General features: G+C 44.3%; 2 protein-coding genes across 2 annotated transcripts in view; one reads left to right on the top strand and one right to left on the bottom strand.

Annotated features, from left to right (window-relative positions):
- Positions 1 to 4,206: 4,206 nt before the first annotated feature.
- On the top strand, positions 4,207 to 7,619 carry LOC108925186 (serine protease 27-like). The gene is made up of 5 exons (XM_029246950.1): positions 4,207 to 4,219; positions 4,893 to 5,079; positions 5,191 to 5,462; positions 6,594 to 6,748; positions 7,184 to 7,619. Exons 1-5 carry the CDS (start codon positions 4,207 to 4,209, stop codon positions 7,439 to 7,441), a joined length of 885 nt encoding a protein of 294 aa, XP_029102783.1. The 3' UTR covers positions 7,442 to 7,619.
- Positions 7,620 to 10,821: 3,202 nt separating this feature from the next.
- The window catches only part of LOC108926045 (integrin alpha-M-like), a 38,675-nt gene continuing 25,487 nt past the window's right edge, over positions 10,822 to 24,009 (bottom strand). Inside the window, exons 16-30 of the mRNA XM_029246858.1 lie at positions 17,877 to 18,019; positions 17,519 to 17,682; positions 16,387 to 16,515; positions 16,200 to 16,273; positions 15,905 to 16,046; positions 15,568 to 15,681; positions 14,428 to 14,507; positions 14,113 to 14,196; positions 13,816 to 13,894; positions 13,276 to 13,374; positions 13,000 to 13,080; positions 12,632 to 12,742; positions 12,112 to 12,219; positions 11,374 to 11,484; positions 10,822 to 11,269 (exon numbers count right to left, since the gene is read on the bottom strand). Coding sequence (XP_029102691.1) covers positions 11,165 to 11,269; positions 11,374 to 11,484; positions 12,112 to 12,219; positions 12,632 to 12,742; positions 13,000 to 13,080; positions 13,276 to 13,374; positions 13,816 to 13,894; positions 14,113 to 14,196; positions 14,428 to 14,507; positions 15,568 to 15,681; positions 15,905 to 16,046; positions 16,200 to 16,273; positions 16,387 to 16,515; positions 17,519 to 17,682; positions 17,877 to 18,019 — 1,624 coding nt within the window. The 3' untranslated portion in view covers positions 10,822 to 11,164. The remainder of the gene's footprint in view (positions 11,270 to 11,373; positions 11,485 to 12,111; positions 12,220 to 12,631; positions 12,743 to 12,999; positions 13,081 to 13,275; positions 13,375 to 13,815; positions 13,895 to 14,112; positions 14,197 to 14,427; positions 14,508 to 15,567; positions 15,682 to 15,904; positions 16,047 to 16,199; positions 16,274 to 16,386; positions 16,516 to 17,518; positions 17,683 to 17,876; positions 18,020 to 24,009) is intronic.

Here is a 24,009-nt window from a genome sequence, read left to right as displayed (position 1 = left end):
TGCTGGAAAGTGCTCCCACTGGGAACTCTGTCATTCTACTGGGGGACTTTAACGCCCACGTGGGCAGCGACAGTGACACCTGGATGGGCGTGATTGGGAGGAACGGCCTCCCTGATCTGAACCCGAGTGGTGAGTTGTTACTGGATATCTGTGCTAGTCACGGTTTGTCCATAACAAACACCATGTTCATGCATAAGGGTGTCCATCAGTGCACTTGGCACCAGGACACCCTTGGACGGAGGTCGATGATCGACTTTGTAGTCGTTTCTTCTGACCTTCGGCCATATGTCTTGGACACTCGGGTGAAGAGAGGGGCTGAGCTGTCAACTGATCACCACCTGGTGGTGAGTTGGATTCGATGGCGGGGGAAAAAGCTGGACAGACCTGGCAGGCCCAAACACATAGTTAGGGTCTGTTGGGAACGTTTGGCGGAGGCCCCTGTCAGAGAGGTCTTCAACTCCCACCTCCGACAGAGCTTCAACCAGGTCCCGAGGGAGGTGGGGGACATTGAGTCCGAATGGACTATGTTCCGCGCCTCCATTGTCTGGGCGGCGGTTCGGAGCTGCGGCCATAAGGTCTCCGGCGCCTGTCGCGGCGGCAATCCCCGAACACGGTGGTGGACACCGGAAGTAAGGGATGCCGTCAAGCTGAAGAAGGAGTTCTATCGGGCCTGGCTGGCTCATGGGACTCCTGAAGCAGCTGACGGGTACCGGCGGGCCAGACGGAGCGTGGCTCTGGCAGTCGCCGCGGCAAAAACTCGGGCTTGGGAGGAGTTCGGTGAGGCCATGGAGGAAGACTTTCGGTCGGCCTCAAAGAGATTCTGGCAAACCGTCCGACGACTCAGAGGGGGGAAAACGGTGTTCCACAAACACTGTTTACAGTGGAAGTGGTGCGCTGTTGACCTCAGCTGAGGATGTCCTCGGGCGGTGGAAGGAGTACTTTGAGGATCTCCTCAATCCCTCCGACACGCCTTCCGTAGAGGAAGCTGAGGCTGGGGACTTGGAAGGGGACTCGTCCATTACCCTGGCTGAAGTTGCTGAGGTAGTCAAAAAACTCCTCGGGGGCACGGTTCCGGGGGTGGATGAGATCCGCCCCGAGTTTCTCAAGTCTCTGGATGTTGTGGGGCTGTCTTGGCTGACACGCCTCTGCAGCATCGCGTGGAGTTCGGGGACGGTGCCTCTGGACTGGCAGACCGGGGTAGTGGTCCCTCTTTTTAAGAAGGGGGACCGGAGATTGTGTTCCAACTACAGGAGGATCACACTCCTTAGCCTCCCTGGGAAAGTCTGTGCCAGGGTACTGGAGAGGAGAATCCGACCGATAGTCGAACCTCGGATTCAGGAGGAGCAATGCGGTTTTCGCCCTGGCCGTGGAACACTGGACCAGCTCTATACCCTCACTAGGGTGCTGGAGGGTTCATAGGAGCTGGCCCAACCAGTCCATATGTGCTTTGTGGACCTGGAGAAGGCATTCGACCGTGTCCCTCGTGGCATCCTGTGGGAGGTGCTTCGGGATTACGGGGTTCGGGGCTCACTGTTACGGGCTGTTCGTTCCCTGTATGACCGGAGCAGGAGCTTGGTTCGCATTGCCGGCAGTAAGTCAGACCTGTTCCTGGTGCATGTTGGACTCCGCCAGGGCTGCCCTTTGTCACCGATTCTGTTCATTATCTTCATGGACAGAATTTCTAGGCGCAGCCAGGGAACAGAGTGTGTCTGTTTTGGTGGCCGCGAGATCTCGTCTCTGATTTATGCGGACGATGTGGTCCTGTTGGCTTCATCAAGTCAAGACTTACAGCGTGCACTGGGGAGGTTTGCAGCCGAGTGCGAAGCAGTGGGGATGAGAATCAGCACCTCCAAATCCGAGACCATGGTCCTCAGTTGGAAAAAGGTGGATTGCCCCCTCCGGGTTGGGGGGGAGTTGCTCCCTCAAGTGGAGGAGTTTAAATATCTCGGGGTCTTGTTCACGAGTAAGGGAAAAATGGAGCGGCAGGTTGACGGACGGATCGGTGCGGCGTCCGCAGTAATGCGGTCATTGTACCGGTCTGTTGTGGTGAAGAGGGAGCTGAGTCGTAAGGCGAAGCTCTCAATTTACCGGTCGATCTACGTTCCTACCCTCACCTATGGTCATGAACTCTGGATCATGACCGAAAGAATGAGATCGCGGATACAAGCGGCAGAAATGAGCTTCCTCCGCAGAGTGGCTGGGCGCACCCTTAGGGATAGGGTGAGGAGCTCAGTCACCCGGGAGGAGCTCGGAGTAGAGCCGCTGCTCCTCCGCATCGAGAGGAGCCAGTTGAGGTGGCTCGGGCATCTGTTCGGATGCCTCCTGGACCCCTCCCTAGGGAGGTGTTCCGGGCTTGTCCCACTGGGAGGAGGCCTCAGGGCAGACCCAGGACACGTTGGAGAGACTATGTCTCCCGGCTGGCCTGGGAACGCCTTGGGGTTTCCCCAGAGGACCTGGAGGAGGTGTGCGGGGAGAGGGAAGTCTGGAGGACTCTGCTCGGACTGCTGCCCCCGTGACCCAGCCCCGGATAGCGGAGGAAGATGGATGGACAAAATAACACAATAAAACGCGTTGGACTTCCCGCCTGAAAATACACGACCAAAAGTGCAGTAAATGACTAAAATAACGTGTCATATATTCATTTAAAGTCTAGAGTTGGTTTGAACAGCACAATTGAATCGAAACATTAACAATCACAATGACAGGAAAATCGAGTGTCGAGGGTGTGGAGGTGGGGGAGATGGGGAAGGTGGGGGGCGTTGGGTGAAGGGGGGGGTGGATGACGTCATCCGCAGTGTGAACAACTGTCATGATGGCGATAACGAAGGAGACGGAAGCCCGGTTTGAGCGGCACAGATCCACACAGTTAAAGTTAAAAGTAACGAAACGTGGAGATTTTTTTTTCTTTTTTTCGTCACTTGTCTTATTATCATTAATATCTTAAAGGTAAGGATATGGAGGATATGATGCTCCCTCCCTGTTTCCTTAACTTCTCCTTATTAATCCGTACAATAAAGTTGTCTACTGGAATGGAATTGAGCGACATTCCAAGGAAAAAAAAGTGTTTCTGTGCATGAAACTACTTGAAAAGTTTTCATTCAATGGCTTGCATACATACTCACTCACTCACTCACTCACTCACTCACATTTACCACTTGACAAAGACAGGGTCACAGTGGCCCGTAGTTCATCCTTGATGCACATGGCACCAAGCCAGTCAGGGTATGTCCTGCATGGGACACCAGTCCATCACAGTCTCTAAAACCATAGTGTAAAGAACTTATATTTCACAGCTGTGTGTTTCTATTTTTATTGTTGCATTATTCACACAAAGCTTTAGATACACAACTATGCAGTGCAACTGCATGGTTATGTAATATTAGGTTCCATAAGCATAAAGAAATTTTCACTGGGAGTCCCCATATATGGTTTGGTGGTGCAGTGGATTGGGTTGGGTCCTACTCTCCGGTAGGTGTGGGGTTCCAGTCCCGCTTGGGGTGCCTTGCGACGGACTGGCGTCCCGTTCTGGGTGTGTCCCCTCTCCCTCCACGCCTACGCTCTGTGTTGCCGGGTTAAGCTCTGGCTCCCCGCGACCCCGGATGCGACAAGTGGTTGTGATGGTGTGTCCCCCCATGTGTTATATACATAATTCATAGTTAATAGCCTCCACATTGTGTCTATTTGTTTATTATTGTTGATCAGTCTGTAAATATGCCATCACATGAAAATATATTTTCAGATACTGTACATACAGTCACAAAAACACAGCAAACACAACAATAGGGCTTAAGAAGTTTTTAGATATTGATCTATAATTCTCTTTTAGTCCAATACAGTAGATTTGCTGGAAAACACTAATGCCAACATTAGGAATTAAGCAAGAAGAAGGCATAATTTCTGTACCTCTTACATAATCTTCATATGAAAGCATTACAAAATAGTATATTTAGCCACATTTGGCCTCCATTTTTCTTTTTTAAACATTCTATAGAGTACAAAAAACTGATTTTGTAGTTTTTTTTTCTTGTTGTCTATTCAGTGGCTGGGGGGGGGCATTTGCATTTTCCCTTTCACCTCCATCTCCTTCTCCTCCAGCTTCTTGAACCATCTGGTTATATTTGCTCTTAAAAAATCCCGCCTGAGAAAGAGGAAAGAAAACAGTTATACTCTTACAGGGGTGGTGAAGACAAGGCAGTGTGTCAGACCATGACCAAGGGAGGTATGAAATGGTAAGATGTTCACCTTGTAGAGTCCACCCGCAATCAAAGCCAGCAATAGCAAAGCCCCAAATGCGCCTCCTATGATTTCCTTGGTGAAGTTCGGCTCACTGGACATCTCCACACGTGTCCTAATCTGCAACGAGGAAAATAAGATCATGCGAACTTTTAAATGTTTAAATTTAAAGAAGTTTCAGTAAATTAAATAAAAAATGTTGCTATAATTATTTAGATGATGCTGTTATGACACCATAAATTAAACAATATTAATACTAATATTGTTGGAATTAATTAAGATTAAAATATAAATAAGAACTCGAAAGGTTTCAGATAAGCAGTAATATGATGATAATCTCGGAGGGCACAGGTTTGAGTTCCCCTTTCTGTTATAGTACTCTTTCGCTTACCCACCCAGAACTTCACCAGTAAAAAGTAACTGTAGGGAATCATCGTAAGTAGCTTAATGTAAGTCAATACTGAGAAAAGTATCTGTTAAATAAATTTTTTTTAAATATTGTATGAATATATTTGATGACTTGTTATTATTATCCTAGGGATACAAACGTAGGACAGAAAATTCATGTGTCACTCTATATGTGCTCAGCAAGTATTGACTTAAAACACTGACTCGATGGCGCTTGTTGATATCAGCGTAACATTTTTAAAAATTTGTTAAAATTGTCTTTTTGTTATTAGTGTGCGGACTGCCTCCCCTGACCAACAGGATTGTCGGAGGAACTAATGCACAAGAAGGTGCTTGGCCATGGCAGGTGGATATCCAGACAATAACGGATGGCCACATTTGTGGAGGGTCTATCATTGCAGAAGACTGGGTGTTGTCTGCTGCCCATTGCTTCCCAGCGTAAGACTCCAATCTGCCCTCATGGACAGTGCTTTATTGCTCACTGGTGTTTAAAGGGTATGAATGTCCTGGTGTGGAGTGTGATCTTTATTTTTTTTAATTCCTTCTCAGGTCTTCCAGTTTGTCCTCCTATGTGCTGTACCTGGGCTGTTACCAGCTCAACGGATTTAACCAGTATGAAGTTTCAAAGCGTGTTGCTCAAGTGACGATTCCACCAGGTTATGTCGATGCCCAGGAAGGGCTGGACATAGCTCTGGTCCAGCTGGACAGCCCAGTGACCTGGTCAGACTACATTCAGCCAGTTTGTCTACCTGATGCCAACACCCTGTTCCCCAGTGGGATGCTTTGCTATGTCACTGGCTGGGGGCAGGTTCAGGAGGGAGGTGAGTGGAGTGTCAGTTGGCAGGTGGTCCTGTCTGGTGGGGTATATTGTTAAAACCCAGTGAAGATGTCAGGAATTTAATGTGGTGAATAGAAAGTTACAGTTATAATAATTGTTCAACCAATTAGCAAAAACTTTTAAGCCTTTTGAGGGAAAAGTAATCCACAAAGAGTATAACGATGAGATGTTGAGACTTGGATTCAAGAGATATTTGCTGTGTAGTTCTTCCCGGATGTTACCCTTCTGTGTTTTTATACAGCTTGTTGTCAACTTAAACGAGTGTTAAGAGGTTTTCTGAACCCTTTTTTTCTTTAAGGTTAAGTTATTGAGATTTGTTCTGTAATATTTAGACTTTTTTATTTTATGGTTGATGCTGTGCTATTTTTTTTCTGGAGTTTTTGTATAGTTATGTGCAGTAAAGCTTTTTATGCTTTTTTTTCCCTATTACATTGCTGAACTGTTTTAATCCAACTTTCCACTTTAGCTTTACCCTCTTGTTCAGTGGAATAAATGGAATTAATAGGCTTCAAGTTACAGTTAACTTGGCAAGTAATTCTTTCTTTTTGCTTTTCACAGCTTTGTTGTTTTGAACAGTAGGGGTGGACTGTTAGTCTGCATCTCTTTATATGTAGCTAAATTGTAATCAAATTTGCCAAGTTTTTTTTGTATTATTAAATCAGGTACTCATTCCTAATGTGTCAGTTTTTTTAAAAATTTTTTTAAGGACATCGCAGGTTTCATTGTTCTTGTCAGACTTCTTTCTCTACATGTTAGGAGACCTGGTATGGAAATGAAGTTAAATCTTACTTTTTAAATATTGCCCACTACTGTATTAGCAGAAGTGTAACTGGTGGAACTACATGTTGTGTTTTTTTAACAGAAGATTACAACACTTTGTCCTGTTTAAAATTTAGGATTGTCATTTTGTTGTAACATGTTATCTGTAAGTTCAAACTGTAATAGTCCCCCCATCACTGTTTCAGTTGTATGGAATTGCTGGCAAATCATCTGCCAGTTTTCACATCAGTACAGAGGAATTCCATTTCTCATGTCTTCAAGGGAGAATAAGTTTTTGTTTTATTTTATCACCGTTACTCTTACTTTTCTTAATTTTTTTTTGTATTTGTTAAAGTTTCTCTGTCAGGTGTGGGAACTTTACAGCAAGTTCAAGTCCCCATCATTGACCAGCCTACCTGTCAGCAGATGCTCCAGGCCACTGAAAACATAAGCATCCTGTCTAGCATGATTTGTGCCGGTTATCCAGAGGGTGGAAAGGATGCCTGCCAGGTAAGAGATATTTTAGACGTTCTTCAGTACATGGTTAGAGTGAAGACTTTGTGTTTATGATTCTGGTGCTTTATATTTACTCTCTTGGTGAAGTCACAGAGGCAGTTAAAGCATTTTCTTAATTGCAGGTTGTTAGTCGCATTAGCTTTATTGTCAATGGTAAGAACATACAGACAACCCTTATAATAAAAAGTGGAATACGAAAGCAATGGCCTTATTTCATCCTTAAACACACAGTACAGAAAAATGTTACAGCATCAGTAGCCATTGATTGTTCTTTCTGCAGTAAGTTCCTAATGCTTGTTAAGAACACTGGCGTCTCAGCTGTTATGCTTGCTTTGTGAATTACGATTTTGAATCGTTTACATCTCAAATTCACTACAACACACCTTTAAGTCTTGTCTTCAAAAAAACCTTCAACATGTTGTCTCGCAGGGGGATTCTGGTGGACCTCTTGTGTGCTCCATGGTGAATGGGACGTGGGTGCAAGCAGGTGTGGTCAGCTTTGGATTTGGCTGTGCCCGACCCAACCAACCTGGTGTCTATACCGAGGTGTCTGCCTATACTGACTTCATCCAAAGTAGCGTGCCAGATGCTCAGCTCATTGGCCGGGCTTCCTATAGCTGGGCGAGTAAGTTGGCTGTGCTGGCCAATGCCGTGACCTCCCTGGTTGCAGTAGTGTTGCTGCGGTAGGCTTGTTCAGTGTGGGTCCACACACGAGAGAGTGTAATAAGTGACTTGGCACATGACGCAACTGAGCCACATAGAGCTGAACTGGGAAGGTTAAACTGGACTTCATACCCGCATATTACTCAGGCTATAAAGTGAGTATTGCACTGTACTTGCCAAAGATAGCAGGGGACCAAGTGAAGTTTCATGCTTAAAAAAAAAAAAAAAAAAAAAATTCCAGTGTACAGTTTTAGCATAAGCATATCATTTTTGGACATTTATACGTCTACAATGACACTTACAAAAAATGTCATTAGATTTAAAAATTTTTTTACAGTGGAGAGTGATCAACTGTTACTGCAAAAATGAAGGTATTTATTTTGCAGAAGTAACAAGAATCATTTAGTCTTTAGTTTTATGTGTAATAGACAAGATATCCAGTTTAACTGCAAATGAGCCTTCTCTAATACTATCATTGATTGAAGCACTGTTTCTTGGCTATAAGGTGCCTTATTTAGCAACTCTTCCTTCAATTGTAATGTCTTACATTTTTTTTCATTTCAACATTATGACAGTGAAAGTATTGAATTTCCTCAACTGTTTTTAATAAGGTGTGAAAAATTGGTTCTTTGCTTGAAATATTTTTGAATGCTTTTCTTTTCATTGCTATGCATACAGCAATACTTTTAGTTTTGTTAACTCAAATTGTCTTGAAAGTTTGAACTTGTTAATTGTGCAAGTGTTTGTTTAGTGTACTGTTTGTTTTGCATCACCAAATATTTTCAGGCACTTACAGATGCCTATTATTACTGTCTGTCATCTATCATCTATTTTAGATTTGTCTGAAATCAGTGATTAATTGATTTAATAATTTGATTTATTCACTGGGTGTGTAGTCTTAGAGCATCAATAAAGTTGAATTTGATATGCATATTTTAAAATGACAAATTCATATGTCAGTTGTTGACTTATTTCATAAACATGTAGCATTCACATTGATCTCACTGATCACCAACAGTCACAAACAGCAGTACAAGCTGTAATCAATGGAAGTGAGAATGAGGGTGATAAATTAAAGCCTGTGGGCATGGCAAGTCTTCTTGTCCTTGAAGTCATGGCAAGAGACACAAAGAGGGGGCGAGAGGGGAAGAGGACTGAGTTTGCAATCATTGTCACATTTTAACTTAATGGTAGAGAAATGTGAGGGTGAGATGTGTGAAGGGATGGTTGGAGGAGCAGCGCAGGCTGGAAACAGGGACAAAGAGATGGGGGTTTTTGAACTTTACCCCATCAAAAATATTCCTCAAGCATTGTATTTCTTCTGATATTGCTGCCTAGACTGACTGCCATGTAGAACTCAACCTCTCTAACTGAAATCCTGCATCTCCACACTGGTCCTTCTGCCTGTCGAAGGTTCTCTTTTAAACTTGACAATTTGCTCATCTTATCCACTTCATCTGTCAAAAAGCTGGTATTAAGGACTGACTTGAGTCTCTACTTCATTGTAGCCATAGCATAATCTTAGAGATGCCTCCTTTTCAATATCAGTACAATCTGCCTGTAACAGGGGGTGCGGTGGCGCAGTGGTGCAGTGGGTTGGTCCTGGTCCTGCTCTTCAGTGGGTTTGGGGTTTGAGTCCCGCTTGGGGTGCCTTGCGACGGGACTGGTGTCCCGTCCTGGGTGCGTCCCCTCCTCCTCCGGCCTTACACCCTGTGTGCCAGGTTAGGAAAGAAGTGGAACATGCTGGCTACAATGGGGCAGGCAAAGTTACAGTTTCAGCAAAGCATAGTGGTAGGTACGGTGACAGCTGGTCTGGCCAGTGTTCTGGGAAGGTCGGGTGTGTGTTGTTGCCAAGGTTATGGAGAGAAAGCTGTCAATCAGGAAAGGTTGGGTGTAGGATAAAGGTAATTCTACATGGACACATGCTAGGGCCTGGTCAATCCTGGCTGGGTCACTTGGGTATAGGTGTCTGGTATTGAAAGATCCAAAACACCCAGTGACCCAAATTTTTGACTGCTCTTTACTGCCCACTAACATCTGTTTGTGGAACTTTAAGTGACTGAATTAGGAGATCTGGAGTGAAATGAGCTACATCTTCATGTTGGATGAGCTTGGGATTCTGGGGTGATGTATAGCACACAACCCTTTTTCTTTTGGCCATGTCCATTGTATATCAATAGATCCATTCAATAGATTCAAGAGGAATGAGTAGCCAGCAGGCTGGTTGAAAGCTCCCAGAGTGCAACAGGAGGACACTGGCTCTAACCAACTAAGGTCAATAACTGCTTGTCCCAGGCAGGGCGCGGCAAGCCGGAACCTACCCAGCAACACAGGGGACAAGGCCGAAGGGTGGGGAGACTACAGCCAGGACAGGACACCAGTCCATTGCAAGGCACCCCAAGCAGGGCTGGAACCCTAGATCTGCCACACAGCAGACACCGGCCAAGCCACCACACCCCCGGCACCAGTTCTGTTCATTGATATGTGACATAAATGCACATTAACAGTGATGCGATCCAGTCAGCGGAATCTCAAGAGGAAAACGACCATGCAGTCATCTACCACCAGTTCAATTTAAACTCTAAAAAAATTAATAAAATACAATAAAAACCATAAAACGTACATAGTGTGTGAACTGTATCAGTGTCAAGTTATTCATGCAAGTGGTAAAAGCATCAGGCCAATACTACAAAACACTATGGTTCTTAGGGAGCTTTTTTGAACACTAGTGCAGCGCAAGGAGATGCTGGTGGTTTGAAGAATGTGGTTACTGTGTTTTACTTTGTCCTTCTCTTCACCCAATAGGGTTTTATCCATTATTGCTTTTAATCAAAGGCAATTTTTCTTTATACTTTACAGTTATTTATGGGAGTTTTCTAGTATCAAGACATAAAAAGAGACAGTAAAATCCACCTTTTCCAGATGCATGACTGGTCACTCCTTGAAACAGACACATGGCAGTGAATCATAATGATGAATTAGCAGTTGCATATGACTCATTAAACTTATTTCTTTAAAGTGCTTTATTAGTTTTTGCAAGCTCAAAAAAATAACTGTATTTACAACTTAAATTTCATCGCTATGGACTTCTATATTGGCGCTTTAGCTGCACAACTACCCAATGCAACTCGCAGCTGGGTTTAAGAGAGACTGTTTTAAATAAAGAAGATAACAGCCTCCAACCCGTATCCATTTCTCAATGAATGTAAATCAGTATGTAAATATATGTACCATCAAAGGAGAAAATAATCTCTCACACACACATTTTCAGAACCACTTGCCCCACACGGGGTCACGGGGAACCGGAGCCTACCCGGTAACACAGGGTGTAAGGCCGGAGGGGGAGGGGACACACCCAGGACAGGACGCCAGTCCGTCGCAGGGCACCCCAAGCGGGACTTGAACCCCAGACCCACTGGAGAGCAGGGCCCAGTCCAACCCACTGCGCCACCACAACCCCCATTTATAGAAATACAGCAGATACTAAATAAGGACTTCAGTGGTATTTATAAATTGATCTATAACCATCCTTTTGTACATTATAGCACTTACTGGAACAAGCTAATGCTGAGATCAAGAATGAAGCAAAAAAAGCATATTTTTGTACCTGTCACACATAATGTTCATACAAAAACATGTTGAAATAGTAAATTTCACCTTTTTGGTTTCCAAAATAAGAAAAGCACTTTAAGCAAGAGAATATATTTAGCCATTTGCTATTCTCCTGCTGTTTTGTTTCCTCGTTGTCTATTCAGTAGCTGGGGGGGCACTTGCATTTTCCCCTTCACCTCCATCTGCTTCTCCTCCAGCTTCTTGAACCATCTGGTTATATTTGCTCTTAAAAAATCCCGCCTGAGAAAGAGGAAAGAAAACAGTTATATTCTTACAGGTGTGGTGAAGACAAGGCAGTGTGTCAGACCATGACCAAGGGAGGTATGAAATGGTAAGATGTTCACCTTGTAGAGTCCACCCGCGATCAAAGCCAGCAATAGCAAAGCCCCAAATGCGCCTCCTATGATTTCCTTGGTGAAGTTCGGCTCACTGGACATCTCCACACGTGTCCTAATCTGCAACGAGGAAAATAAGATCATGCGAACTTTAAAATTTTTAACTTTATAGAAATTTCAGTAAATAAAAAATGTTGCTATAATTTTTTAGATGATGCTGTTATGACACTTACAGTAAATTAAACAATATTAATACTAATATTGTTGGAATTAATCAAGATTAAAATATAAATAAGAACTTGAAAGGTTCCGGAGAAGCAGTAATATGATGATAATCTAACATGAATTACCATGCTACAGGTAAACACAAGCTCTGCTTATGATAAACATTAATGACAACAATAATTTAACAAAATGAAACTTTTACAAAGATAATTTATTACTATGAGTGCAGTGGTGAAAATTATTAAGTAACACAACAGAACACCACTTTTAGCATAGTTTTACAAAATTATACTGTTTTGGTCGTGTCTTCTTTATATTTAACAAGCACTACACTGTTGTGGGTTTCTTTTATTTTTCTATTGTGCTTCAGTCACACAAAACCTGCTCGATAGTCTCTGTATCAACATCCTATGTCCTACAGGACTTCCTATAGAAACTTGATACATGAATAATTACACTATGTGCGTTTTAATGACTTTTATATTGACAACTAACACCACATTCACAGTATGATGTTATTACCTCAGTGACTGGAATGCTGCTTTGGGGACTCGAGGAAAAATAAATAAACTGGTTTTTGTCAAAATCCATACTTGAGCTACTGACCAAACGTACAGTTGATAGCTGAGTCTGGGCAAGAAGAAAGAGGGCAATTTATTCATATAACACTTACTGACAGGTCATTTCATGATCAGATACTCTGACTCACAGAGTCTCAATCAAGTACACAGTGGACACACACCAAAACACATGGAGAAAATACCCCCCCCGCCAAAGGCCTCCACACACAAGTAGTGGGTTAACAATGTTACCTGCTCAACTGTAACTTATCCTTTAATATAAAATAAATGTAAATGCACTTCATGTATTTCATAAAATATGGGTGGCTGGCAGGTTAGTTTGTAGAGCTCCTGCCTTTGAACCTGAAGGTTTCTAGTTCAAATCTCACCTCCAGGTGTAGTACCGTTGAGGAAGGTACTGGGCCTAAAACTGCAGTTATAAAGATAAAATAGAGTTTTACCACGGTTGAACATCCCATTACCTGTTCAATCCAGCCTGAAGTAACTTCACCGGAAACATTGTAAAACAAGGTTTCATCTTTTCTCAAAAACACCTCACACCGTAGTACTCTGCACACTGCAACTGTACAGTCCTAAGGGAGAACAAGTCAGACAGGAACCGTTTTATACGTGACATTAATCTAAGGAGGAGCCAACACAAGTCAACTTTCTTTCTTTGTGCTTCGGGGTATTTTGACACACAGTGTGAACAAATTTTACTTTGTCAGTAACTATGCTTGACGTACACAGGCTTTTGATCGACATGAGACAACGCTGGAAATAATCATTCGGTGATTAATCTAATGAATAAATATAGAAGAAATGTAATGTATAAGAAATGTTTGCTCACCACATTAGGAGTTTTCCTCAATTTCTCCACAAAATCGGTAAAGGCAGGGTTCTCATCTTTTTGTGCTTTACATCCCATAATCTACAGAATAGTTTTTCATCAACAGAAAATACACATTTTACACTCTGTTTTATACAGAAGATAACTGCATAAAGAATAATAATCTGCATGAATATGTCATGCATTTACCATGTTATACAGCGTTGCATTGTGTTCAGTAAAGGCTGGTACCTGCGCTGGTTGTGCCTGTAGTGTGGTGCCCAATTCCAGACTCACCTGAATGCTGTTTTTATTGGTCCAGATGTCTTTTTCTCCCAGTTTAATTGGGACCTTTATAGTAATTGTTGCATTGAAATCTCTTATATAATTAACAACCTTAAAAAACAAGAAAAAACAGACCTCATTTCTCTTAACTTTTTGCTCAACTATTGTTAGAGTCCAAAGGAGTCACAGCAAGCAATCAGCCAGTTCATGAGCCAGTTCTTCTTTTATTTAATAAAATGTGAATTAAGTCTCTTTTTTTCTGTTTTATGTTCACATTTCTTTATGCTGTACTTGTTTTTTGCTTTAGGTTTCAGTCAAAAGTAAATTAAGTGGTACTTTTGATGTCACCACATAACACACTAAAAATTACCAAACACTGTATGCTGCAACATCTTCTGTGAAATTTATGAAACATCTGTACTGTTTCCAAACACTCTGGGATTCTGCAGAAAGTCATCCTTCATCCAGTTCAAATGAGTCTGATCTCAACTGTTCACATACAGAACCAGTAGCAATGTAATTAAGAGCAGTGCAAGATGATGGAAAAAATACCTCAAATGACTGCAAAACAGGCTTCTTCAGATCATTTTTTCCAGCAGTGAAGTTTATGTAACTGGTTGATTCCTCTGAGCTTCATGGATTTAAAACAGAAAAAATATGATCAGTGGTCTAACAGAAGGACAACTGAAAATGACTTACACTGTCAACCTACTTTTGTGGATCTACCGTGGCACTGACATTTAAACTGTAATTTCATGAAAAAAAAAAACAATTTTTAAAAGAAAAAAGTCTAAACTGCATAATCTCTGGACCACAAAACAATTATAGAAGTGATCAGAAAATGCAAACCTTCTGACAACAGCAAAAATGCTGTATTTTACACCAAGCTGTCTGGTCCGGTAATTTTCCCTCAACGTGTGCAGTTCGTTTCCGCTAAAAGTCACAACATTAAAGAAATACAATTATGTACTATACATTTGGCCGCAGGAAAAAATCATATACATGACAGTAAGTTACTGATAAGCATCCAAATAACGTGATAATATAATATGACATTGTCACATGATTTTGATGTCTCACTCCCACATGTTTTCAAATAGAGAGATACACAAAGGAGATGAAATTTATGACAAACATTAGGTGGAGACACAGATGTCCTGTTACCTTGAAGCATTAGCAGTAAACGTCACAGTTCGGTCAAAATTACTGTTTCCATCTATCCCAAAAGATAGAATGAAGAAAACCTAAGACAAGTAGGAAGACATTCAGAATAATGACAAAACTCAACAGTTTGCATGAAATGCAAAACAAGTGTTAACTTTACGAGCCAATAAACTTCTTACAGTGGCTTTCTCTCTGTTCAACATTTGAAATAAACACCATGTTGGCATTCTTACTTTCTTTTTACTGCTATATTAACTTAAAAATCGCAACCCTGTGTGATTTCCTCACGTTCTACCTCCTGGTCTTCTTCTCATTCTGTCCCTCACGATATCTATTAACTGTACTACACACCACATATACCTCTCTGCAGGGTACTACAGAGCCCAAACTGGGACTGAAACACTGGACCTTGTAAAAAGTTCCTCGGCCACGATGTCACCTACTAATCCATATTACAGAGAAAGTACAGAAAGTACAGGTGGAAATTGTGAACAGGTGCTCAAATTTCACGTAATAATGCCCTTAACCAGCTTTTCAACATTTCGCTCTTTCCAGGCCATGACAGTCGCTGATCAGACAACCATGGGTGCAAAATTATGTACCTTTAAAATGATAGACACTGAAAACCTGACACTTTCTAGAACAGTAATCTTTTACAGTTCTCACCAGTTTGCAAAATATTGTGCTAAATAACAGGAAAAAGAGATGGAGAGAAAAATGGGAAATGTGCTCTTATATTTTGAAGAACAGCTAACACCAGGTGTTCTTAACTCTGGACCTGGTGGGTCACAGTTAATGCAGGCTTACAAACTGTCTTCAAATTAGAAATATACACATTATTTTTATGTTGGGGGGTGCGGTGGTGCAGTGGGTTGGACCACAGTCCTGCTCTCCGGTGGGTCTGGGGTTCAAGTTCTGCTTGGGGTGCCTTGGGGCGGACTGGCGTCCCGTCCTGGGTGTGTTCCCTTACACCATGTGTTACCGGGTAGGCTCCGCGACCCTGTATGGGACAAGCGGTTCTGAAAGTGTGTGTGTATGTATACATATATATGTATTTTTAAGTCACTGTTTTATTTTATTACTGAACATAAAAGTGGACGTTGACTTGTTGACTCAATGAACCACAAACTGAGAACTAACCTGGGATCCGCTCCTGAAAATGGGCCTGTTGATGTGGCAGGTGCTGATCCCCAATACAGTGGCTTCTAAACTGTCCACAGCAGTGCACTGAACTCTTGCACTCCTCAAAGGATCCTGAAAGAAGAATGGAAGTCTTTACACTTCATTGTTAACGATGGTACATATTGGCTGCACTGGGTTTCTGTTGCAGCAGCTCGGTGAGTATTAAACACTTCACATTTACATTAATTTTACTTTACAGACGCTATTTTTTTCTCCAAAACGACTTCCTATGAACTCTGTCTAGTGTTATCACACCACACATAAACATACCAATGGCTGAATTGCTCTCCCTCACCTGTACCACAGTAACTCTTCGAAATGACAGTCCTGCTGGGTAGGTGAAAATGACATGACTGTTGTATGAGTTTTCCCCTCTGTTCTCCACTGATACCGACACGTTCAATACCAGCGCTATGCCAACCTGTACCTCAGACACTCTGGGAGAAAAAAGTAGGGAGAAAGTACAGCTTTATACAACTATTCCTCATATTTATCCAAAGTATTATTTTGTAGAAATGCAGTATCAACAGTATTCATTATGTCTGGTCATAAACTGTGGAAAAAGTTTTACATGGCAGTAATTTTCTCACCCTGAGAAATTGAAATCCACTCTGAGATCATCAGTACACTTGCTGTCTGCTCCACAGTCCACCACAAAATCTAACTGACAGTGATGATAGAGCAGTTTATTTACACAGTGAAGAAGTAACAAAATTCGTAAGTAACTAAAGATCAAATGTAACATAAAACTGTATCCATAGTGATGTGAAAACTCACTGGGTGATTTGTGATTCTTCGTGAAAGTGGATCCAAGACTGGAGCAAGTTGGCCTCCTGGATGGGTGCTGTCTACAAAACTCAACCTTAACTCATTTATCAGAGGATTCAGAGCATCTTCTGGGCAGGCCTGGCACATAATACAGGAGAACACATGTCACTTGGGCATAAGGACTGTAAATTTTATTTTTCTAGGTGTACTGTGACAAAATAGATATATACAGATTAGAGGTTTTAAACAAAACACCATCTTGAATGGAATTATTATTATTGCTATTAATTTTATTTTTTATAGAGCGCTCTTCACACGCAGTGACAATCTGTGTTTATACAATGGGTCCCCCTACTTATGAACATTTGAGTAATTAACTTTCCTCTATTACAAACAATTCAAATTACGAACCAAAACTTCACACAATCTGCCAACAGACAGTACACATATAATAAGCCCTTTAAAGTTCAGTTTTCAATTTGTCAGCACCCTGCTACAGGTCTGGTTACGGTTTAATGTTGCTCTCTCTCATTTACAGCAGACCATAAATTCTGAGCCAGTAAAATCAGAATGTGCAGGAGCTTGCACAAGGCTGTTTGCCAGCATGGTTTGTGTTCCTGTCTGAAAGACAATACTGTCATGTTACTGATATTTACGTTTAACCTTGTGCATTGCTTTTCCCCAAAGCAACATACAAATCAGAGTAAAAAGTGTATTTCACTAGACAAAGAGATAAGGATGCAGACATGCGATTCTTAAAGCACATCCAATTAGTCAAATAACATTGTTTTTACCAGTAAATATTACACCGATAGTTGCATGCTAATTTAGATTGGAACAGAATTATATAACTGATAATGATCCCCCCAGGCTATTCCATGTTACATTCTACAATCCAGCTTGTCGAGGAACAAACCACCTCTTAGTCCCATTTAAGTTTGTAAGTCAGGGACCAACTGTAATGAACACAACCAAGAGATCCAGATTTTTCTGTACTATTTAATAATTGAGAAAATATTTTCCAGACGACATACATACATTCTCTCTAAACACTGGTAACCCCCAAATGCATTTTTCAAACATTTCCTTCAGGTTGTTGAAGAAAATATGAATTAATGTCTGTAGTATTTTTTGTACTTACTACAATAGAAAACTGATGGTTTTCACAATGATTCTGCTTTTCCCCTTTAATGGTAACAACTTTATTCAAGAATTGTTTTTGAGGAGCGAAACTGGCTCGAGACCGTGCAACATTTCGAGTCGCATCCACAGTCAGAGTGTAATTCACGCTTGCTTCCAGATCACCTATATGCAACAAAGAGAAGATGTACCCACGAGGAAAGTCAAATGAACATGTTTCCTGAGAACGATTAAAGGTCACTCAAGTGTACATCTGTCAATATCTCTGCAGTAATTTGTCAGTTCTTGTACAAACGAAATTTTGGGCCAGCAAAAATCTTTCTTGAACCAACTGACATTCACATTTAATACATATGCACCTTGATACTCTTTCGTACGGCTCGTCATGGTGAAACAGACAATTGCAGTATTAGAAAGGTCTTTGGAACAATCCTTGATGTCGGTGGGAATTTTGGATGGGTTGAAAGACATGGTGACTGCAACAGAAACCACCGGTCTGGACCTGTTATGAACAATGAATCATATAAAAAACAAACAAACAAACATATTATAACACATGGAACATTCCCAACTCCTCCGCGAACCGCCACCTTACTGAGGTGGAGGGGTTTGAGTGCCTGAATGATCTCAGGAGCTATGTTGCCTGGGGCTATATGCCCCTGGTAGGGTCTCCCAAGGCAAACAGGTCCTGGGTGACAGACGAGACAAAGCGCGGTTCAAAATCCCTTTATGACTATTAAATCAAGGATCTCGTTCACCCCGCCTGGTATGGGGTCACCGGGGGCCCACCCTGGAGCCAGGCCTGGGGGGGGGGGGCTCGCATGCGAGCGCCTGGTGGCCAGGTCTATGCCCATGGGGCCTGGCCAGGCTTAGTCTGAAGCCATGACGTGGAGCCGCTCTTCGGTGGGCTCACCACCTGCCGGAGAGGACATAAGGGGCCGGTGCGTTGTGATTTGGGCGGTGGTCTGGGCCGAGTGCCCGGCCGACCCAAACCTCGGACGCCAACTCTGGCTTTTGGGACTTGGAATGTCACCTCACTGGTGGGGAAGGAGCCTGAGCTAGTGCAGGAGGTTGAGAGATACCGTCTAGATATAGTCGGGCTCACTTCCACTCACAGCTTGGGTTCTGGAACCACTCTTCTCGATCAAGTAAGTAAGTAAGTAGAGCTTTATTGTCATTCCACTACATGTGTGGACATACAGTGGGACGAAATGTCGTGTCTCGCAGGACCACGGTGCTGTGTAAATAAGCATAAATATAAACATACAACACTAGACATAAGGACAGCTTTTAGACCTACATAACTAATTTACTAAGTCGGTAATCTGAAATTAGTGCAAATATACATATACTATAAACAGTTAACTATACAAGTACTTTCATAATAACTGTACATGATATTGTGCAATAGAGGTATTTAAGAAGGAATAGTGCAATATGATTTGTAGTGCATTCATGTCACGTCCCACAGGGTCACTGCCCCTCCTGGTCAGAGGCGGCGCCACTCAGTGCTGCTAGTTAATGCTTACGTATCACCTCACAGTCTCGTAGGACACGGAGGTATAAAAGGAGCCAGCGGAGCAGAACTACTCGCGGATTCTTAATCAGCGGTTCTCTTGTGCTCCCTTGGCGATTAGTAGTCTCTTGTTCCATCAGTCTGTTTTCTAGGTGTTGATGTTCCAGTCCCGGGTGCCCGTCCTGTCAGTCCCTGCCTCTAGTCCTCCAGTCCTGGTCCATCGTTCCTGTCCGGTATTTCGTCACGTCTCGGGGTTGTGGTCAAACTCACTGAATAGCGTTTCACTGTTCACCGTAGTTCAAACATTGTGCGTGTTTCCTGGTCTCGTGTTTCCTGTTTCACTTTCACCGAGTGTCTTACAATACGCACAGTGCACTTCTAACATCACACTGCACGTGAGGTCATTTTGTACTTCGTCTGTGTTCGGACGTAATAGCAACATGCGTCCGTGTCGGACTCCCGTCCGGACGCTACAATTCACAAGTAAACATTTGTGTTATCTTATTAAGTCCTTGTAACATTGGGGGTTTTATAAGAAAGTGTCTGGTGCATATAGAGAAAAAAGTGTGTTTCTACAGTTGGTTTGCATATGGAAAGGAAAAGAGTGTGTTTCCACAGGAGGTTTCCAACAGTTTACATGTGGTGCATGTGGTGTGGTGGGTTGGGGTGGAGAGTGGATCCTGGTTTCAGGAGCTAAGGTTGTGGATGAGGTTTCAGAGGGTGGCAAGGTGATTGCAATTGAGGGCTCTCACAGCCTGGGGGAAAAAGCTGTTGAGCAGTCTGGCAGAGCGGGCTCTGATGCTCCGATACCGTCTTCCTGATGGCAAGAGCTGGAAGAGACTGTGAGAGGGATGAGTGGGGTCTTTCACGATACTGGTGGCTTTACTGGAGCATCGTGCAAGGAAAATGTCCAGAATGGAGGGGAGAGGGGCACCGATGATCTTTGCAGCTGTGTTCACTGTCCGCTGTAGGGTCTTGCGGTCTGCTGCACTACAGTTCCCGTACCAGACAGTGATGCAGCTGGTTAGCACACTCTCAATTGTTCCCCTATAGAATGTGGTGAGGATGGGAGGAGGGAGACTTGCTCTTTTAAGTCGGCACAGGAAGTGGAGCCGCTGTTGCGCCTTCTTGGAGAGTGATGTAGTGTTGGTGGTCCAGGTGAGGTCTTCTGTAATGTGCACCCCCAGGAATTTAGTGCTGCTGACTCTCTCCACAGTCGAGCTGTCGATGGTCAGTGGGGGGTGGTCAACAGAGTTCTTCCTGAAGTCCATCACAACCTCCTTTGTCTTACTCACGTTGAGGGACAGGTTGTTTGCACCACACCATTCAACTAGTTGTGCCACTTCCTCTCTGTAGGGTGTTTCATCATTGTTGCTGATGAGACCTACTACCGTTGTGTCATCAGCAAACTTGATGATGTGGTTGGAGCTGAACTTGGCAGTGCAGTCGTGGGTCAGCAGCGTAAAGAGCAGCGGGCTGAACACACAGCCTTGTGGGGCACCTGTGCTCAGTGTGGTAGTGCTGGAGGTGTTGTGGCCGACACGGACTGACTGAGGTCTTCCGGTTAGAAAGTCCAGGATCCAATTACAGAGGGAGGCATTTAGGCCAAGCAGGTTTAGTTTGCTGATGAGCTATTGTGTGATTATTGTGTTGAATGCTGAGCTCAAGTCGATGAACAGCAATCTAACATAAGAGTCTTTGTTTTCCAAGTGGGTGAGAGCCAGGTGGAGAGTGGAGGAGATGGCATCGTCCGTAGAGCGGTTTGGACGGTATGCAAATTGGAGCGGGTCAAGTGTGTTGGGGAGATTGGATTTGATATGGTGCATGACTAACCTCTCAAAGAACTTCATCATGATTGGGGTCAGTGCTATGGGACAATAGTCATTCAGGCAGGACACAGGTGACTTCTTTGGTACTGGGATAATGGTGGTGGACTTGAGACATGTGGGGACAACTGCTTGGCTTAATGAGATGTTAAAGATGTCTGTTAAGACATCTGTCAGTTGTTCAGCACAGTCCCTCAGTACTCGGCCTGGTATGTTGTCAGGACCTGCAGCCTTGCGTGGGTTAACCCTAGATAGGGTCTTCCTTACATCGACTGGAGACAGATAGAGCACCTGGTCATTGGGAGGTGTGGTTAGTTTGTGTGCAGACTTGTCATTCTGCATTTCAAACCGTGCATAGAACTCATTAAGTGGATCTGGGAGGGATGTGTTGTCCTCACAGGCCTGTGGCAGGGGCTTGTAGTCTGTGATGGTCTGAATAGCTTGCCACAGACTCCGTGTGTCCTTGCTGTCACTGAAGTGATTATTGATTTTTAGTGCATATAACCGTTGTGTTTTCTTGATGCCACGGGACAGGTTAGCTCTTGCTGTTTTGAGGACTGCTTTGTCTCCCGATCTGAATGGGTCATCATGGGTCTTTAGCAGCCCACAGACCTCTGCTGTCATCCATGGCTTCTGGTTGGCACGTGTGGTGATGGTCTTGGTGACTGTCACATCATCAATGCACTTTTTGATGTAAGCAGTCACTGTTTCAGTGTGTTCTTGCAGGTCTGTGTGGTCATGGTAGGTGGCTGTCTCTTTAAACATGTTCCAGTCTGTGTCCTGGAAGCAGTCCTGTAGTGCTGAGGTAGCATCGTCTGGCCATACTGTGATCTGCTTTTGGACTGGTTTGGCAAGTTTGAGAAGTGGTTTGTATGCTGGAATTAGCATAACAGAGATGTGGTCTGAGTACCCGAAATGGGGGCGGGGTGCAGCTTTGTACACATTTTTTACTGTTGTATAAACCAAGTCCAATGTGTTGTTTTCTCTTGTTGCAAAGTTCACGTCTTGGTAGAGCTTTGGCAAGACTGTCTTTAAGTTTGCTTGATTAAAGTCACCGGATATTATGAAAAAGCCGTCAGGGTTATTTGTCTGTTGCTCGCTGATAGCGCTGTACAGTTCGCGAAGCGCGTCCTTAGCGTTTGCACAAGGGGGTATGTACACAGCAACGATGACAATGGCTGTGAACTCCCTCGGCAGATAGAAGGGTGGGCACTTCACAATTATAAACTTCACCAGCGATGAGCAGTGTTTTGACACTAACACAGCATTGTTGCACCATTCCTTGTTAATATATACACACAAGCCGCCACCGCGAGTCTTACCAGACAGTGCTGTATCTCTGTCCGCTCGGTAGCATGTTAGCCCGTGCAGCTGAATGGCGGAGTCTGGGATGTTGTTGTTTAGCCACGTTTCGGTAAGAACAAACACGCAGCACTCTCTTGTCTCACGCTTGTAGTCCGGCAGAGTCGAATTAGGTCCAGTTTATTTTCTAGTGAGCGTACATTTGACAGCAAGATTGTTAGAAGAGCTGGTCTTGTGGGGTTAGCCTTTAGCCTAGCTCATATGCCTCCGCGCTTGCTGCGTTTGCGTCCCCTCTCACACCGCTTGCGGCACCTCCTTGTGCGGGTAGCAGCCTTAGCGAGTCCGCGGTCTTGGGGTCTGGCTTCCGCAGTAAACAAAGGCCTCAGCTTCTCAGTAGTTATTGGTGATGGACGATGGTTACCTGCATTGCCGATTTCCAGAAGACGCTGGCGATCGTAGACATATTGCAGTGTAGCTTTCTGATGTTTCTGTTGTATTTCCTCTGGTTTTGAGGACGAAGGGACAAGACTAACTGACATTAAAACACCGTTTTTAGGACCCGGAGCAGCTGCTGCGTCTGACCGCGCCGCCATCTTGGAATCAAGGGTGGACTCTCCACTATTCTGGCGTTGCGCAGGGTGAGAGGCGGCGGCTGGTGTGGGCTTATTAATAGCCTCCCAGTTCAGCCGCCATGTGTTGGAGTCTACCCCGGTGAATGAGAGGGTCGCCTCCCTACGCCTTCGGGTCAGGGAACGGTCTCTCACTGTCATTTGTGCTTATGCGCCTAGCGGCAGTGTAGAGTACCCGGCCTTTTTAGAGTGCCTGGGGGGCATGCTGGAAAGTGCTCCCACTGGGGACTCTGTCGTTCTACTGGGGGACTTTAACGCCCACGTGGGCAGCGACAGTGACACCTGGATGGGCGTGATTGAGAGGAACGGCCTCCCTGATCTGAACCCGAGTGGTGAGTTGTTATTGGATTTCTGTGCTAGTCACGGTTTGTCCATAACAAACACCATGTTCATGCATAAGGGTGTCCATCAGTGCACTTGGCACCAGGACACCCTTGGACGGAGGTCGATGATCGACTTTGTAGTCATTTCTTCTGACCTTCGGCCATATGTCTTGGACACTCGGGTGAAGAGAGGGGCTGAGCTGTCAACTGGTCACCACCTGGTGGTGAGTTGGATTCGATGGCGGGGGAAAAAGCTGGACAGACCTGGCAGGCCCAAACGCATAGTTAGGGTCTGTTGGGAACGTTTGGCGGAGGCCCCTGTCAGAGAGGTCTTCAACTCCCACCTCTGACAGAGCTTCAACCAGGTCCCGAGGGAGACTGGGGACATTGAGTCCGAATGGACTATGTTCCACACCGCCATTGTCGAGGCGGCGGTTTGGAGCTGCGGCCATAAGGTCTCTGGTGCCTGTCGTGGCGGCAATCCCCGAACACGGTGGTGGACACCGGAGGTAAGGGATGCCGTAAAGCTGAAGAAGGAGTTCTATCAGGCCTGGCTGGCTCATGGGACTCCTGAAGCAGCTGACGGGTACCGGCGGGCCAAACGGAGTGTGGCTCTGGCAGTCGCCGCGGCAAAAACTCGGGCTTGGGAGGAGTTCGGTGAGGCCATGGAGGAAGACTTTCGGTCGGCCTCAAAGAGATTCTGGCAAACCATCCGGCAACTCAGAGGGGGGAAGCAGTGTTCCGCCAACACTGTTTACAGTGGAAGTGGTGCGCTGCTGACCTCAACTGAGGATGTCCTCGGGCGGTGGAAGGAGTACTTTGAGGATCTCCTCAATCCCTCCGACACGCCTTCCGTAGAGGAAGTTGAGGCTGGGGACTCGGAGGGGGACTCGTCC

The sequence above is a fragment of the Scleropages formosus genome, chromosome 20, assembly GCF_900964775.1.
Source record: "Scleropages formosus chromosome 20, fSclFor1.1, whole genome shotgun sequence".
Lineage (NCBI taxonomy): Eukaryota > Metazoa > Chordata > Actinopteri > Osteoglossiformes > Osteoglossidae > Scleropages > Scleropages formosus.
The sequence above is the reverse complement of the archived record's forward strand: the minus strand, read 5'-3'. Positions and strand labels throughout refer to the sequence as shown.